General features: G+C 43.9%; 1 protein-coding gene and 1 long non-coding RNA gene across 4 annotated transcripts in view; both read left to right on the top strand.

Moving 5' to 3' along the window:
* The window catches only part of LOC119496824, a 68227-nt gene extending 65788 nt beyond the window's left edge, over positions 1-2439 (top strand). Inside the window, exon 4 of the long non-coding RNA XR_005208822.1 lies at positions 1735-2439. This is a non-coding gene — a long non-coding RNA (uncharacterized LOC119496824). The remainder of the gene's footprint in view (positions 1-1734) is intronic.
* A 511-nt stretch (positions 2440-2950) lies between these two features.
* Positions 2951-15298, top strand: part of LOC119496811 (CUB and sushi domain-containing protein 3-like) — a 303171-nt gene continuing 290823 nt past the window's right edge. For all 3 annotated transcript variants that reach the window (XM_037784390.1, XM_037784391.1, XM_037784389.1), the window contains exon 1: positions 2951-3522. In XM_037784390.1, coding sequence (XP_037640318.1) covers positions 3351-3522 — 172 coding nt within the window. In that variant the 5' untranslated portion in view covers positions 2951-3350. The remainder of the gene's footprint in view (positions 3523-15298) is intronic.

Raw genomic sequence — 15298 nt, 5'->3', positions numbered from 1 at the left:
AGCTGGCAAAGACTCCGTAAATACAGAATCAAACATAATTCACAAAGTACATTTTATTTACAGCTCAAACATCCTAAATAAATCTGCAGCACATTACAATTACAAATGTGATATTTATCACCAGTTGACTCCTCCAGAGTTTGAATTATGTTTTCTGAATATTTGGCCAAAGGACAACAATCCCATTGCCCTCTGCTGCCTCATAATTAGACCAGATTAGAGCAGGATCAAGCTGTTTTCTCCCATTTCTCCTCCCATGGGAGAGCAGGGCTCGGGGTGGGAGGGCTACCCGTCTAGCCAGCTAACCTTGGACACGGAACAGAAACATGAAAAGATGATAATCCAGACGGCCGTTCTGCATTTGAGAGGAATTTTAGGGAAAGGGGAAAGATTTTCTCTGTTTTCTCTTCTAATCAGTCGACTAACTGTTTGAAATACAAGCAGGCTCTGAGATGAACTGTTCTCACTTCCTGCCGCTGTGAAAGGAAAGTCATCTTTCTGTCTGACACTTTGGAAAACATCTCCTTCAAATTATTTATTCAAGTTTCTCGCCAAAAAACTGAATTTGACAAGATTACATTTGAACACATCGTAACGTTATGATTTACCTTCGCCCAATATCATCTAATTTTTACTGATTAGAGGTTGAACACATCATAATGGAATCAATGGAAACTCCGTTAACATTAGTAGCTCCGTTATGCCAAAGAGTATAGAAGCAAAGAGATGAAACTCTTTACTACAACGCTTATATTTAGATAATTATAATTTATAATAATAATTTCATTGTTCGACACAGACCATTTTGGTAGAATATGACAATAGAATAGAAATAATTAAGTTTTATTTTTGTACAGCACTTTGGATGTTTTACTGGCGTCCGGTCGTCGCTTTCAGTCTTAAATGGCGGTGGCGTAGCTCTGCTGCTGGGCGCTGACGTTGCAATGGAACGAACAATTGACTTTCACTTCTTGGCGATATACGTTTTTGGTTATACTCTGTTATTCATACGTAACTGCGATGTGCGCATGCGATTCCAAGGAATTGGACAACTGGGAACCGGTTCTCAACGGGAACCAATGTCTATTCCCATTTCGCTGTCCGCCAAAGTGGCCTGACGATTTCATCCTCCACTACCAACAATGTACCCGCATTATGCGAGTGGCAGGTGTTAATTTCAGACCCTGAATACAAGTATGAATACATTAATAGTACATTTAATCTGAGGAAACATGATTTGTTGGTGATGAACGATGAAAACAGTCCGTTTCTTCCGGATGCTTCTGGTTGAATCTGGTTTCAGCACCACGGACAGTTCTCCTTCTGGTTTCCTCCTCGGATCCAGAGAGAGGCTCCGGGTTCATTTATTAGGCTTCCTTATGAACTCACCCTGCTGACTTCACGCTAATAAATCTTGCCAATAGTGGGACACAGGATATTGATTTCTATGGAGGTCACTGCAGCGACAATTATTAAGTGGGCAATATTCAAACCAGAAGACCATGCACATAATTGATTTGAAAGCTCACCTGATATCGGAGCAGCTGCTCTCAGAGAGTAGAAACTTTCATTTAGATAAAATAAGAATGTAGTGATGGTGTTGATGATGCTCTGGAAGAAACCAGAGCGAGTGATGTTCATTCTGTGCGTAATCACGGCCTCTCTCTCTCTCTCTCTCTCTCTCTCTCTCTCTCCTCTGCTGCTCCCTCTGTTTTCTTCCCCTCCGTTTCAAAGTGAGAGGTCGGTGACTCTTCCAAAGCTAGATGGCAGAAGAGCCCCACTGCAGCTGAGCTCAGCTTTGCTCCGTCATCATCCCATCTTTGCATTGCAAATTGCCCGAGTCACCATCACTCCCAATAACAGCTCCGCTCCATCTCCCAAAATGAAAATCAGAGTTATGGTGGGATTGCCTACCGGGAGAATTTCTTTCATCAGCTTTCGGGACGGGACGCCTGCCTGTCCGAGTGTCACCCTCCACCCCTCTCTCCATCCTCTCCATCTCCACCTCCACCCCTCTCTCCATCCTCTACACCCTCCAACCTTTACTCCTTCTCCATCTCCACCTTCACTCTCCACCTCCACCCTCACACACATGCTGTCATTAACAGAGTTCATCTCTTTGCCAGGATTTACATTCTTCCCCATAAAGATTCACCTCCTCCTCTTCCTCCTCCTCCTCCTCTTCCTCTTCTTCCTCCTCCTCCTCCTCCTCTTCCTCCTCCTCCTCTTCCTCCTCCTCCTCCTCCTCTCTTGCCACCCACACCTCACTGTTCCCACTTCATGATTTGTTAGCCACACATCAAGCACATCATACTTACACAGGATGCTCTCTCCTCTCTCTCTCTCTCTCTCTCTCTCTCTCTCTCTCTCTCTCTCTGTCTCTCTTTCTCTCTCTCTCTCTCTCTGTCTCTCTTTCTCTACACCTCCCCTCCACCTCTACCTTTCTCTCTCTCTCCTCTCTCTCTCTCTCCCTCCTCTCCTCTCTCTCCCCTCCCCTCCACCTCCCTCCCCCCTCTCTCTCTCTCTCTCTCTCTCTCCTCTCCCTCCTCCCTCTCTCTCTCTCCTCTCTCCACTCTCTCTCTCTCTCTCTCTCTCTCTCCTCTCCCTCCTCCCTCTCTCTCTCTCCTCTCTCTCTCCTCTCTCTCTCTCTCTCTCTCTCTCCTCTCCCTCCTCCCTCTCTCTCCTCTCTCCTATCTCTCTCTCTCTCTCTCTCTCTCCTCCCCTCCACCTCCCCTCCTCTCTCTCTCCTCTCTCTCTCTCTCTCCCCCTCTCTCTCTCTCTCTCCCTCCTCTCTCTGTCCCTCTCTCTCTCTCTCTCTCTCTCTCCCTCTCCCTCCTCTCTCTCCTCCCTCCTCCCTCCTCCCTCCTCTCTCTCTCTCTCTCCTCTCTCTCTCCCTCCTCTCTCTCTCTGTCTCTCTCCCTCCTCTCTCTCTCTCTCTCTCTCTCTCTCCCTCCTCCCTCCTCTCTCTCTCCTCCCTCCTCTCTCTCCTCTCTCCTCCCTCCTCTCTCCCTCCTCTCTCTGCGCGCTCCCTCTGTGGATGGATAAAGGCAGTATTCAGATCTGAGGCTCGACTTGCTGTGCGTGTCTGAGCCTGTTTCTACAGTATATATCGGGATTAACGAGGTGAAGATGTTGGAGAGCAGAAGCAGAGCTGCTCTCACTTGATGCCCCTCTCAGCAGAGATGGTTGAGTCCTCGTCCTCGTCCTCGTCCTCGTCCTCGTCCAGGTTGCTGTGGTCCTCCAGTCTCTCTGCTCTCTTCTCTCTCCTCTCAGCTGACAGCCCGCTTCTCCTCTGACCACAGGATCAGACCACCGATACAACAGATATACATGTGTTCTAGTCTAGCAGCATGAAGGGGATTTACAGAGACGGATACTTGGACGGATCTATCGAGCTGCGGGACGTTTTGAACAGCAGATGTGTTAAATGTGTCCGCGGAGGACACAACAAGACGATGAGGATTAGGACCGGGATGGTTTTTTGGAATCTCATCTTTTCACTGATGTTCACTTGTGTGAAAGGTACGAAGCCACTGCAGCAAGCAAAGCCTCTGTGTGTGTGTGTGTGTGTGTGTGTGTGTGTGTGTGTGTTCTGTGCGTGCGTGCGTGTGCGTGAGGGCGAGAAATCCAAAGCTTTAACGTTAAAACCGTCTGTAGCTCGGTTTACTGGTTTACTGGTTTGCTGGACAGAGTTTAATGCAGCTCTGACTGAGATCCTGCAGCAGCCCTACCAGCCTTCCGATGGGCGACGTGAGCTGCTTTGCTTAGCAGGCTCTAATAACTCTAGTGGCTTGTTGAGGTGTTGAGAGCATGCACTGCACATCTCCTACAGGATGGACACACACAATCTCATCTGTTTCTCTCTTTCTGGGTCGAGTTTTATCAAGTGTTTCTGTGCATCAGGCCAGTTCCTCACCACTGGAACCATTAAGGGAGGGTTGGAGGGGTAATTAGTGGTGTGGAACCAATTTGTCTACTGGTGTTTATGTGACTTGCCAGTGCAGGCAGGTGTAAGGTGGGCTTGTTAGTATTCTAGTGGTCTCTGCCCATCTGAATACTGGCTGCTCTCTAGCTGCTGCTGCTGCTGAGGTAATAACACACCATTCCATTTTATATCTCACATGCTGCATTTATTCAGACCGATGGCAGCTTCAGCTTCAGCACACTGAAATGTCACTTTATTTCTCTCTCTCATACAGTTTTATGAAAATGGCACAGAAATATATAATAACATGTGAAAGCAATTGTTGCTCATTTCCCTACTCTGCAATCTCCATGTGCTCATCCGTCTCCTACTGACATTTAAACGGCATTTAGAGAGAAAATGGATAGAAATCAATTTGTTGCTTCCTTTCAATGCCAGTTACATGTTGATCATGAGAATGTGTGTGTGTGTGTGTGTCATGTATTAAATGTTACACTCACTGTGTGAAATTCTCATTTCCAACCAAAATTAAAGCCAAAGAAAAAAATCCAATTCCAACCCTCAAATGTTTTTCTTCTCCGAGTGTGTGAGTGTGTGAGTGTGTGTGTGTGTGTGTGTGTATTTGGGGACATTGTGTGTGTGAGTGCATGGCAGTTTATCTGTTGAATGCATGTACTGCTGTCTGAGTATGGGCACTCACAGATATCAATTTACATGCAGATTGCTCACCCTTCTCTGTGAGTAATCCTCCTGTCTGTCTGTCTGTTGGGGGGGTGGATGGATGAAATGTGCAGCATGCAGAGCAGCGGCGCCCACCCAAGGATGAGCCAAGTCGAGGCGAGCCGAGTCGGGCACAGTGCTTGTTTCTTCACCACCCACATTGTGGCAATGTCAAACCTCGAGGCCACTGCCAATCCTCCTAGTTCTGTTACTTATTAGCGAGCCAGCCAGGGATTGGGGAGGAGGAGAGGGCAGGAGGGAGGAGGGAGGAGGCCTGGGTCCTCTTTTGGAAAAGAGCAAAGGAAATAGTGACACAGAACCATGGTGGGCAGGGAGAGAAGCATGGAACAGCTGTTGTTCCCCCTAGCATGCTCTGACAGGTGACACAATGTTTGCAGAAGTAAGAAGATAGAGATCTGGCCTGTGACTCACTGCTCCGGCTAAGATAATGATGCTCTATCTGGTGAAGTTTGTACAACACCACTTTGCTAGAGGTGCTTTTTCATATTAGAATAGTTTTTGAACCGGGATACGTGCGGCGTGGGTGATGTTCACAAAGTGATCTGAGGTATACCTGTCTGATTGTTGGCGTTCCATATACGTATATTATAAAGTGGAATTCGGTTACATTTAGCAACTTAGTTTTGTAATTAATAAAACTGCACAGCGGCTAAACAGAATAATATGTTCTCATTGCAGCAGTCGACCAGAAACCAAACAACTGAGGACATCCACTGCAACTGTGTCACCTAATCCTCGGGGAACTTATAAAAACTGCTTGACACAGACACAAATTTAGGGAGCTAAATTGCAGAGACTGGGGTTTCTTTTTTAAATAGGGCAAAAGACCTGGGTCAAAAACAAATTGAATTCCTTCACGCCGATAGTGAGCACTACTACTGTATCCTCTCTTGAGGACAGCAGCTGCGTCGACAATCACGCCGCGTCCATCGATCGGATGACGATCAATCAGGTTCACAATAATGAAAGAGTCACAAAGCAGAGAGCGCCCCGTTCTTATGACACGTGCATGTGTAGGCAGTGGATATATAATATCACGTGAGAGAGCAGAGGAACTAGAAGTGAATACGTTCCAGATTGGAGTTACGGCCACAGCTTCCTGGGTTGGCCCTTTATAGAATATTTCTTACTGAAACTGATGAGTCATATTACTTTACATTTTTATCTTTATATTGGTTTCAAACGGTACTTTGCAGATCAGAATCTACTTAGATATCCGGTCTCCGTCTATATACAGGACAGTCCTAGCAGTGACCCGATAATGAAAAGCACGATCGTCACGGGAAGTTGGAGGGACACCACAGGAGAGGACAAACAGAGCACCCAGATCACTGGCCTGTTTCCCACCCTGACATCAGCACGTCTCAAATGACAGACAGCGATTAATGATAGTGAACAGATTGTTGTAAATTGTCCATCTGTTGTGTCCCACCACTTCTGCTTCTTGTGATTACTGTATTTCTCAAAACTTCCTCTCTAGCTTCCATATTCTGTTATATACTGTAGGCTTAGTTTGTTAAACTATACCAGGCAGTCACTAATTGCTGGTAATGTGGTGGGTTGTGCACAGACAGTAATCTGGCCACTGAGCCCTCGATGAAGACTTTCTCTCAATGTGATTATGTAAACAGGCTGGAAAGGCTGCTGGGGCTAATCAGGATTACAATTTGTCTGTGTAATTATACACTATCTACAGGGAATTTGGGGCATTATCCCACTGCCCCTCAGGTTCTTGACCTCCACAACGAAAAAGGTGGACAGTCTCCAGAAGAATCACCTGGAACCGGAGGGAATGATATATACAATTTTCCCGGAAACGGGAACTTGGAACGGTTTACTCCCCAGATTCCTGATGCCTCTTTTAGCGCTGACATCTCACTGGATAGTCCTAGTGGTGGGGTACCAGAGTAATACTGAGTTAGTCTTCAGGCCCGGGCCAGGCTCTTAGATGTTGCTGACAGGTCCCCTGCGAAGGTCGGATATAGTTTGCTGGTTCTGATTAAGTCAGTTTCTTCTCAGGTATCAGTTTTAATATACGCAGTACTCTTGGGGGGAGAGAGATTGGCAATATCTTGTCTTCTGGAAGAAAAGTAGCTCGCCGTTTGTTGAGATTAAATGTAATAGGCTGAGGAGCGGCGGCTCGCAGAGTCAAGGCTACACATTCAAGGTCTTCTGCACCGTATAGGTGGAGGTTTCAGAGGGGATTAAACCCTGTCAACTGCCTGCAGGCACATTCACCGATAACAATGTATGCATTTATTTAGCCTTATCCATGCAGTAGTTAAAATCGACAAAACCTGTCAAGGAAGAAATTTGCAATTACATTGTCTTTGGATTGTATTAATACAACAGCTGTGTTTATTAACAGTTATAAGGAGGGAAATGCAGCAAAGCATTCATTATTAGGGCTTTCAATCCATTCAAATATTTAATCACCATTAATCGCATGATTGCACTTTTTTTATCTGTTCAAAATGAACCTTAAAATCAAGTATTTAGTCCTCTTATCAACATGGGGTGGGCAAATATGTTTGATTTATGCAAATACCTATATGTATATATTTATTATTGGAAATCAATGAACAACACAAAACAATGACAGATATTGTCCAGAAACCCTCACAGGTACTGTGTTTAGCATAAAACAATATGCTCAAATCATAACATGGCAAAGGTCAGAGGTTTGACAATGACCATGACAGTTTTTCCTCGCCAAAATCTTGCATAAGTTTGGAGCATTATTTAACCTCCTTCATGGCCAGCTAGTAGGACATGTTTGGTAACGATCGATTCATCAGGTTTTTTCTAGTTTCATATGATAGCAGGATCTTCTCTAGCAGGATCTTCTCTAGCAGGATCTTCTCTAGCAGCATCTTCTCTAGCAGGATCTTCTCTGGCAGCATCTTCTCTAGCAGGATCTTCTCTAGCAGGATCTTCTCTAGCAGCATCTTCTCTAGCAGCATCTTCTCTAGCAGGATCTTCTCTAGCAGCATCTTCTCTAGCAGGATCTTCTCTAGCAGCATCATCTTCTCTAGCAGGATCTTCTCTAGCAGCATCTTCTCTAGCAGGATCTTCTCTAGCAGGATCTTCTCTAGCAGCATCTTCTCTAGCAGAATCTTCTCTAGCAGGATCTTCTCTAGCAGCATCTTCTCTAGCAGGATCTTCTCTAGCAGCATCTTCTCTAGCAGGATCTTCTCTAGCAGCATCTTCTCTAGCAGGATCTTCTCTAGCAGCATCTTCTCTAGCAGCATCTTCTCTAGCAGCATCTTCTCTAGCAGGATCTTCTCTAGCAGCATCTTCTCTAGCAAGATCTTCTCTAGCAGCATCTTCTCTAGCAGCATCTTCTCTAGCAGGATCTTCTCTAGCAGCATCTTCTCTAGCAGCATCTTCTCTAGCAGCATCTTCTCTAGCATCATCTTCTCTAGCAGCATCTTCTCTAGCAAGATCTTCTCTAGCAGCATCTTCTCTAGCAGCATCATCTTCTCTAGCAGCATCTTCTCTAGCAGCATCTTCTCTAGCAGGATCTTCTCTAGCAGGATCTTATCTAGCAGGATCTTCTCTAGCAGGATCTTCTCTAGCATCATCTTCTCTAGCAGGATCTTATCTAGCAGGATCTTCTCTAGCAGCATCTTCTCTAGCAGGAAAACTGACAAGATTTATTGCATTAAAGAAATTAGTAGCATTAAAACAAATTTGCGTTAACGGATTATTGTTATTAACTTTGACAGCCCTAATTTATTTAAAATGAGATGTAACTAATAAACCAGTAACTAAAATCCCATGTTTACTCCTGTGTTCATTGAAGCACAATACTGGTTGGATATTGTTTTCCATTAATCTCATGAGGAGCTGTATGCACAGTTTACTGTATTTCCAGTATTATTCACTCTATAACCTGTGACCCACATAACTTCATGAATCTTCCTCGGCAGTGACCACTGCTGCTCTTGTTTGTGTCTCCGGCTGTCGGCTGGATTTCTGATATGTGACAGGGGAGCAGGCGGGGGGTGGAGGGGCGAAGCGTGGCTGGGGAAACAAAATGGGCTGATGTGAAGGTAATTGAGGAGGTAGACTGCTTAGTGGAGGTCGCTGTGATTCCACAGCATATTTCACAGCTATTAAAATGATAGGTGTGGATAGCTTTACGGATACATGTTCAGACTCTCAACTACACCACACCGCGAATCAATGTTGAGCAGGAAGCACTACCTACCTGACTGCACCCTGACAACCTAGTCAGGCTGCTCTAAACCAAAATTCCAAGCTGGTCAAACAGTTACCCAGTCAAAAGCACAACTAAACAAGCAGCAATAACCACAAATGATCTAAACCCTACACTCAAAGGCCACAAAATACACACAAAAACTTACATTTACTTCACCTCATGGATGTTCTTATCCCGGACGAGCCCCCCATTTGTTACGCCCCACCCTCGGGCAGCCCTATTAGGGCGAACAACACTCTAACACTGACCCAAACCAAACACAGAAGACACCTTTGAAACTCTCAAATCCATAGGATTTATTAACAAGAAAATACAAAAAAGACAAAATATCAAGTCCTAAGCTGAGAGGCAGAAGAACCAGCAGTCCCCACACCAGAAGCCTCTCTCTTCTGCTGCTGGCACAGGAGCTTTTAAACACCTCCTTCCCAACCTTGTTTAGCAAATGCAGCACACCTAGGCACCTCGTTGAGGAGTGCAGCACACCTGGGCAGAGATACTGGTGTGGGAAAAGGGACAACAGCACAGGAAACACATACAGCCGTAACAACGTTGCATATAACATCTAGAAAATAGACCAGTCGACCGAACAGTGAGATGCTGTCAGATCAGAAGGAAATTATTGATTTCCTCATAAATAGTACTGTTAATTTAACAATAGTTTTCTGACCTCTTCTGTAAGGCATGAAGTAGCAGAAATGTGATCTCTCATGCAGTCTGTTTTCAACATGTGAAACAGACATCCAGGCTTCTGCTGCTTCTGCCGCGCACACTGAAATAAATCATTGATTGACTAATCATCTGATTTTCGGCTTCCATGCTGTGTACATTGGCCTTTGGCCCCGGCCTGTGGAGCTGCATTTATTACAGCACTTATATCATCCATCTTTGTCCATTCTCAGTTTAATTTTGTTCTTAAGAGCATTATCAAGGACACACATTGTTACTGAGACCAAGGAGCTGAACCTATATCCCCGGCCAATATCAGCCAACTGCAGAGGCAGCACTTTTAGACCTTCACTTCCTTCCAGTCCAACCTGTGGAATCTAAAAGCAACGAGGGTAGATAGTAAAGTAATCGCTTCTTTATCGTGCCACATACATGCCATGAGTGTTACTGCTGTGTGTGGACTTGTATTTGATGTTTTAACATGCAACATGTATTTCTTTTTTAATTACACAAGCATATTTTCTACTGAATTCTATGACAAGTACAGTTCACACGGCTCGGAGAGTCCTTGTGTGTCCTCTGTCTTCCAGTTGTCTTCAGGAGGGGGACGGAGGGGAAGAACATTACATCTGTTAGACGGGAAAAACAAAACTAAGGGATGATGCAGAGGCCAAAAGAAAATGAGCAATGCAGGTTGACTAAAACTTGAGTTAGAGCTGCAACGATTATCCTTTTAATCAACTAGTCAAACGATGGAAAATCAAGCTGCAACTATTTTGATAATCGAATAATAGTTATAAGGTAATATTTATTTTTCAAGTAAAAAAACAAACAAACATTTGCTGCAGATTTGAAGCTTTTCTTTTCCAGCATGCATAATAGTGAACTGAATATCTTTTGGTTTTGGGCTGTTGGTTGAATAAAACAAGACATTTGAAGACGTCATCTTGGGCTGTGGAAACATTATAACAGACAAAATGATGAATCGATTAATCGGGAAAATAATTGGCAGATTGATCGTTTAGTGTTACTAATAATAATATGAATAAATTATAATTTATACATAATTTTGTATTAATATAATTGGTTGTATAATTGTTATTTTTACTACTTCACACTTAAGTAGTAACACTAAGAAGGTACAAAATTTAAATTAATTTACAACAACTATTTGGGTGTTATACAGCCATTAACTGAGTTGTATTTCTACTGGAGTATTTAATACTTGACTCCTTCAAATTTGCATTCACATACAACTAAACTGCATTCTGAATGACGTTTTGAGGGAAACATATCTTCTCCTGAATGATGGTCACAGTTTTAAACACAAAAAAAACACAACAAAACTACTCCGTTATGTTTAGTAAAAATGTCATGATTTGGCTTAAAATTAGTACGCTTGTAAGGTTATTTAAATTTTGGGTTTCAGACGGGACATGAACAGCGGTCTCCTGGGTGAACTATGTGTGACTGATTAGAAGATTAGAAACGTATTTGTGATGCAGCAGAAACAAACGTAATCTGGGAGGAAATACGTTTCCCTCGAAACATGATGACAATGCAGTATTGCTGTATGGGAGACCCGGCTGGCACGTTAGTGTGACAAAGTAATGTTCAATTCTTATCAGTTATTTATAATAATGATAATAATAATAATAATAATAATAAACAGGTCGTACAAATGTTTGATGGGAAATCCTCATAACACACGCAAATGCAACGACAACAAAAGCTCTGATAAATGTGCAGTTGTGACTCGTTGCCTCCGGGTGGTGCAGAATAGCTGCAGCTCTGACTTTCTGTGTCCTGTCGGTGGTGAGATCAACACGTCTTCATCTGCTACCATAACTCTTCTTTCCTAAAGGTGGAGCTCGTAGATGTGCATGTGTAGAGTTGGTCTTACAATTTTCTGGAGAATCTGCAGCCAGTGAAATGTTAACGAGGCGGTTTGTAAGTTTGTGATTGAGTTTCAGGCGAGTTTCAGGCGAGTTTCCACTAGGCGCTTTGCATCTAAGAAACACGTCCTCTCTATGTGAACAGGCTGTTAAGTGGAAGAAGATGTTTACCTGGAAAGAGAAAAACAGCCGAGTATTATCTCAGCCTCTGTGTTTGTCTTTAGATGGAAAAAGACAGATTTTGCTTCTTTCCCTTTTTCGGGGAAAGTGAAGTGTTGATGTTGTTGTTTGTTTGGAAGATTGGAGGCTAGAGAGAGACAGGCATCCTATTAGAAGTGTTGTTGGCTCACAGCTTTGTGTTGTACAGCAGCTCTCACAGTGGTGGCCTGGCATCAGGTGCAATATGGCTCAGTAGCACTTTGAGGAGGTATTTGGTGTCTAGCCATAAAATACTGTATCTGCTGGGAAGTGGGTAAAGCACCAAGCAGCAACGCAGAAACGCTGGGAAACAGTTATTACACTCGGCTATTCAGACACACAACTTCTGTTATTTCCTTGTGCAATGGTGTGCGTTTACTGTGTGTACTTGTGCAGCTGCGCTTCAGCGTGGCAGTGTATTTGATTTTAGTATTTCTCACCTCAGTGGTTGGCAATTTAAAACCACCAAATGGAATATTTCAGAGCCCTTTCCTAAATTGCAGTGACACACTCGTGAGGTAATAGTCGTTCTCTAGAAAGCCCCTTTTCTGTTTCTGTTGTACGGAGCCCGTTTTCCTTTCATCAAGCATGCAGACAAGCATAGTGGTGGGGCTGCGATTATGCTCATTCTATCAGTGTGAATTGTGAAGGTGCAGCACAGCCATGCAGATAAAATCCTTCTCTTCGGGGACATCAATTTAAGATTTCTGTCTACTAAGGTTGCTGTCTAGGCCCTTGCAGCCATCATTGTTGTATTCCTGGTTGTGCTGATGAAAAATTATTTTCCCTTCCCTCCATATTTTATGTCTGTGGCTCCGAGTACAGCTTGTCATAGATCTAAGAGAAAAGTGCTTGGATTTCTAAAAACAAAATTACCTCTAAATATAACTCCTAAGTGCTGCAGCAGCTCTGATTTGATATGGGGGCAGACCCCGAAGATTCATGATCTGAAGGGATGACAGCAGACAAGCAACAAAAGGTTTTACTGCCGTGCACATTTCCTCTGATCAATGCTGATGTTCAACACACTCTATATTTCTAATTTCCTCTTCTCTTTCTGGACTATATAAGATCAATACTCTAGGGAGTGTGTATGTATATCACAACAGTTTGTCTGTTGTTTGTAAGAAGTGAGGATACTTTGCAGTGAATGAAGCCTGCCAGGATGTTTGTTGACCTTTGTTTTGCTCAGTAAGGGCTCTATCTCTCCCGACGGCGCTCTGTAACGAGGCCTCGCTGATGGATATCTCCGTATCGGCTGACTCACCTTTAAGGTCGGGTGCAAATCAATGCAGGTTTTTTTGTACTTTAACTTTGATTGCTAGGAGGGGGTGCTGTAGCCTCCCCCTCCGTTTGTGATAGGCCGTCATCATGAACAATGATGAAATGCCGCGGCGGAAGAAGAAGTGTCCTTGACTAAGCGTTCGCTACAGTCTATCGTGAGGAAATGGAGTATCAAGCAGAGAGAGAAAATAATACATGCCAAAAATAAATCAGGAAGGGGAGCTTGAAAGCGCCTTGCTCGGTAGGCTTGTGGATATTGGACTCGGGATTTGTTTGAAGAAAGATACTGTGATGTATGAAGGGTGAAAACACTTTCCGTGCGTAGATCGACTGGCGGTCCGAGCGCTGTTCAAAGACTCAAAGACTCAGACTCATTTCTACTGCAAACTCTGAAGCTGTGCATCTTAGTATTGTTTAGTTATTCAAGTAACCGTGTGTTGATGTGACCAAACAGTGGTGGATATTTATGCATGAACAGCATGAGTATGTGCTTTAAGAGAACAGTGTGTAACGTTTCGGGCAATCTATTAGCAGAACTGGAATATAATATTCATAACTGATGAAAAATGTTTTCATTAGTGTATAATCACCTGAAACTAAGAATGATTGTGTTTCTGTTAGAATGAGTCCTTCATATCTCCACAGAGAGCAGCTCCTCTTCACAGAGTCCTCCATGTTTCAACAGTAGTTCTGAACTCATGTTTTACGTTACCTGAAGGCCGCCGTAGTTCTCCGACGCGCTTGTGAATCTGCGGTAACGTGAGCTGCAGAGTGATGAACCGTGGCACCGCCAGCCGCTATCTGACTTCTGCCGCTCCTAAAGTAGTGTTGTTATGGTATGGATGACCTCTGAGAGAGGTGAACGGCGTTACCAGGGATTGGCACTCGGCGGCTCACGTTACTGCAGTCTTGGAAAGGGTGGAGTGAGCGGAGGGGTGTTCAGCTGGTTGCAATCTGCAACCACAGCACTAGATGCCACCACATCCTACAGACTGCACATGTGAGTCATATAGTACACACATTGGTGATGGTTTATACGACTCTTGCATCCTTAGACTCTCACTATTAATTACACATACATGATTTTTACATAGACGTATCTATATGCTCCTTTTCCCTTTCTTATGTATGGTATATTTAAGAACATATACAGTATCTATATGACTCAGAGAATAAGGTGTATATAATTTATATCTTCTCACACACACTGTTTGTGTCAGAGAAGTCCCTTACTGCAAGTCTAAGTTAACTTTAAAGACTTTTTGGGGATTCTGAGACTCAGCACAAGTCTTTACTTAACATTATTATCTTTAAAGGTGCTAAATTCCATATCCAGAGCATTAATACAGCAGCAAACAACTATTGTCTATGTAAAGATATAAGGAGGAATGTCTACCTGAGCAGAGAGTGAAGTCGCTCCATCAGTCTGTGTGTGTAGTAATCCGAGCTTCTCCGTGCTTTGTTGACATTGTCGGTCCGGCCACGCGTGACTTTCAGTGCATGTGAGCGTGCCCCACTGGCTAGCTCACGGCCGCCGCTCTGCACGGCTCTCATACGGCGGTTATGGCTGATAATGCCGTCCATAAACCATGGAAGCTCCACGTGGGCTACGGGGGCCACGGCCCGGGTAACTTTTGAAGTCTAATATAATATTTTTATGAACAAAAGCCTGAATTGTATCTGTGGTTTATCCCAAAACTTTCTCTTTAAAAGAGCCAAATGATATCGGTCACCGTCACCAGCTCCCACTGACTGCTGCACGCAATCTGACTTACAACCTATCACGTGAGTTGATTATCAACGACTCTGTTTCAGAACCATGGACAGAGTGTTTGTTGTGTGTAGGTGGTGTTTGTTGTGTGTAGAGGGTTAGGGTTAGGGTTAGGGTTAGGTACAGGTAGGTGCAGTCTGTAGTCTGTAGTGCTGAAGCGGAGTGGAGGATCAATAGACAGAACATGATTTCTTAGTTTGGTTTCGGAGCACTGAAAGCACAAACAGCCGTCTCGAGGCGCCTCATCCTGATCTGACAGAGAATCGTTCATAAATTTAAAATATAGCGCTCTGATAGAGCCACATTCTAAAGTGAGTGCTAATAAATGTATTCTTTGATTTAGAAACAGAAGCCTAATGCTAAAAACACAGGTGTATTAATCTACTTCGATGGCAGACTCTGGTTGAAAAGTCCTAATAAAGCTTAAACACAGTAGTAATGATACAGTACATCTAGCAGTGTGCAGTAGGAGATCACTCTCCACTCTTTAAAGAGAAGAAGTGTAATACCCCTGAAACATCAACATGTCATGAGTGTGTGTCAGAGCTCAGAGTCCACCTCTTCTCTCTGTGGTCTCGAGGCTCGGTGCATGA

This window comes from Sebastes umbrosus, chromosome 11 (assembly GCF_015220745.1).
Source record: "Sebastes umbrosus isolate fSebUmb1 chromosome 11, fSebUmb1.pri, whole genome shotgun sequence".
NCBI classification, from domain to species: Eukaryota; Metazoa; Chordata; class Actinopteri; order Perciformes; family Sebastidae; genus Sebastes; species Sebastes umbrosus.
This window is presented reverse-complemented; position numbering and strand designations above follow the sequence as displayed.